We start from the raw sequence: 3,082 nt of genomic DNA, 5'->3' as shown, positions 1-3,082 counted from the left end.
TTTTTAAAAAATTATTTTTAAAATATATTTTAAATTGAGTGACCTGTTAGAAAGGGGAAAATCTGTAAATTAGACAAATTGTTTGAAATGGGTTAGTTTAAAGACTTAATTGTTGCTTTTTTTTTTTTAGTTCAATGGCCTAATTGCATTATTCTGTGCAGTTCGATGACATATTTGACCCTTATTCATAAAAATAATAATAATAATAAGACACAAAAAATTAAAATTTGTAACCTTATGAATTTCATATTATTCAGAATTAGATAACAAGGTGATCTCTTATCATTCAATTATCCGGACATATACCTCCATCAAGGCCACCGCCACCTCCAAAAAAGAAAGAGTATTGGTACCAAGAATCTTTGAAATTGTATCCCATACTGGATGCAAAGTAACATCTAGAAATTTGAGTCTTAACTATATCATCACTAAGAACAGTTGAACCGTATTCAGGATCAGTATAACTAACTCGACGCATATAACACGTTTTATCATATTGCTCATTTTTGAACCTCCCACTTCCCATTTCAGGGCTAGTACTTTGACCTTCCAGTTTGTAACATTCCCCTCCAAATCTCAATTGGCTGGCGCTTTTACCCATCTTTGAAAATAAAGAACTGGCCCATGAACCAAGTGCTTGGTCATTGAATTTTAATTCCCAACCATCGAAAGAACCCTAAAGAATTTGTATATACAAAAAAAAATTATTATAAAAATATAAATTTAGGCTAATGTTTATTAGGATTTACATTTACACGATAGTATCAACAAAACAAAAAATAGTATATCACATTCGGTAATTTGTGTATATAATAAAAACAATTTGACTAAAAATTTATTAGTTAATTTATTATCCATTAACTATATTTTTGCATGTTTTAACCCCATATAAATTCTCGTAACTAAAAATAATATGGTAATTAAAATGACATAACAATTCAACATTTTAGCATTTGCAACAAATCCAATGAATGCAAATCGTACCTTTACAACTTCGAAAGTCACATCGAATTGTTCTCCTTCAAATTCAGACATGTTGGGAAAAGGATAATCAAGTGGTACAACATTTGAAGTCATCAAAAATCCCGGACAATGACTAAGATAGCATCCAATTTTTCCATAGTTGTCCTTCTATAAATTTGAAACATTATTGATTTACATTATATTAGTTAATTATTAAAAAAAAAGTCTTTTTGATAATTGTAGAACAAGCAATTAAAGAAAAATACTAACTGTCCATCCGCTAAATAATCGAGTGCGCGAATCACCATATAATGCAGGGTTTACCTAATAGAAACATATTATAATTATATTATAATTGGATAAAAATGTTAATTATTGCATATTGAATTCAAAAGCATCCATAAAAGAGTAACTTACTATCCATCCAACTCGTATTTGATTATCTCCATCCTCCACATACAAAGCAGATGAACTATATTGGTGATCTCCTTTTAGTTTGGGATTCCATATAGTCATTGTAGCTTTACCACCCGTAAATCTTCGAGCATTGTTCCCAACTATAATCCCTGCAAACTGAATTATAATAAATTTATTGTCAAAATCAATATTAATACGCCATATACTTAATTAGTAAAACTTTAAATTGTCTTACATCAAGATGACTTTTGGCAGCATATGAATGATTGTACAACTTCTGGGAGGTGTACTTAGCTCTGTGTAGATTTTGAATTTTTTGCAATTGTTGTTTGGACATTTGACGAATAGGAACACTCCCGATAGGACATCCTTTCTTATTCAGCCATAATTCTTTGGGATTGAAAATATAATTTTTTTCAGAATTATTATAATATTTAGCTGTTGAACTTTGTTCCTCAAACACAAGTCTAGCCTTTTGCTTCTCTAATTCCTTAGAGATTATCATCTGTGTGTATAAAACACTTTAGTAATTCCATCTTGTCAAAAAATAAAAATAAAAACTTTATATAATGTAGGAGATTGAAACACCCTACCTGAGTTCTTTTCGTTGCCATTATTGGATGGTCTATACCTGGTTGTTTATATATATCTACGCAATCATAAATATCACCATAGATAGTCTGCCATACACACAAATATATATAAGAAAACACGTGTATCATCTTCTTACAAATTTAATTATTATGTATTAAAGAAAGCGTATAGAAAAAATATAATATACAATTAATATTTAAATTCAAAAAAATATATCTTGAATATGTTTAAAATACCTTTAGACTCGTGATAATTGAACTGATGTTGTATCTGTTTGATGTTTCCATGCTATCGGCCTTACTACCTATTTTTCCATAGCAATGACTGATAACAATGGTAAAAAGAACTAAAAGAATTATATTCACTCTCACAGCCATGAAGTTAAGTCTTGCCAATGATTTCCATAGCCTAGTAGTGATTATATATATTTACACGTTAGAATTGGTTAGCACAAAATAAATGGGAAAAAATACCAAAAAGGGGAAAAATATATTTCATAATAAATGTATACCATATTTGTATAATTTAATTGATATTGATGTAAATCAATCAATATATATAAATGGATAATCATAAATCTTGATAGAAACGGATATCACTATACATGGATTTGGATATATATGAAAATTAAATTTAATATACTTCAAATATTATTAGGATTAATATTTGATGTACCTATGTTGTATAGATGTTATACATCGGCGGTGAAGGAGAAGATGTCACATCATTAAAAAACAATGTCAATATTAACGGGATTTTTTTTTTACAAAATATCTCAGATTTGTATTTTATTAGGTAACTCTTTTATTTCTAATTAACAAAATATATCTACTTTTCTAAGGGTCCGTTTGGAAACCCGTAAAATGACTTCTGAAAATAAGTTATTTTTTAGAAAACATTTTCCTTTCCGATGTTTGGCTACCCAATGAAAAACTGTCTTTGTGTGTTTGGTTCATTTTCCATAAAATGAGCACGAAAATAAAAAGAATTGAATATTTTAATTATTTTTTTTTGGAACAAAAGCGATAATATATATTAATAATAGTCAAGCTCAATAAGATGAGCAATACAAGGAAAAGGAACCGAAACACAATCGACACAGTCAGAC

General features: G+C 28.6%; 1 protein-coding gene and 1 long non-coding RNA gene across 2 annotated transcripts; both read right to left on the bottom strand.

The window, feature by feature from the left end:
* Positions 1 to 286: 286 nt before the first annotated feature.
* LOC109169836 lies at positions 287 to 1,479 on the bottom strand. Its single transcript, XM_019318725.1, has 4 exons — positions 1,381 to 1,479; positions 1,234 to 1,287; positions 985 to 1,131; positions 287 to 676 (listed from the first exon to the last, which is right to left on the bottom strand). Exons 1-4 carry the CDS (start codon positions 1,477 to 1,479, stop codon positions 287 to 289), a joined length of 690 nt encoding a protein of 229 aa, XP_019174270.1.
* Positions 1,480 to 1,801: 322 nt separating this feature from the next.
* LOC109170151 lies at positions 1,802 to 2,353 on the bottom strand. The gene is made up of 3 exons (XR_002052360.1): positions 2,211 to 2,353; positions 1,974 to 2,060; positions 1,802 to 1,885 (listed from the first exon to the last, which is right to left on the bottom strand). It is a non-coding gene; the product is annotated as an uncharacterized LOC109170151 (long non-coding RNA).
* Between the last annotated feature and the right edge of the window lie 729 nt (positions 2,354 to 3,082).

Source organism: Ipomoea nil, unplaced genomic scaffold (genome assembly GCF_001879475.1).
Source record: "Ipomoea nil cultivar Tokyo-kokei standard unplaced genomic scaffold, Asagao_1.1 scaffold3321, whole genome shotgun sequence".
Taxonomy (NCBI): domain Eukaryota; kingdom Viridiplantae; phylum Streptophyta; class Magnoliopsida; order Solanales; family Convolvulaceae; genus Ipomoea; species Ipomoea nil.
The sequence above is the reverse complement of the archived record's forward strand: the minus strand, read 5'-3'. Positions and strand labels throughout refer to the sequence as shown.

Bases quoted from the DNA above. Each gene is read 5' to 3' on its own strand.
- LOC109169836 (XM_019318725.1), bottom strand. From the start codon at position 1,479: ATGACTATATGGAATCCCAAACTAAAAGGAGATCACCAATATAGTTCA. The intron at 1,288-1,380 runs GTAAGTTACTCT...TGTTTCTATTAG, and splicing joins AAATACGAGTTGGATGGATA to GTAAACCCTGCATTATATGG. The intron at 677-984 runs GTACGATTTGCA...CAAATTCTTTAG, and splicing joins TGACTTTCGAAGTTGTAAAG to GGTTCTTTCGATGGTTGGGA.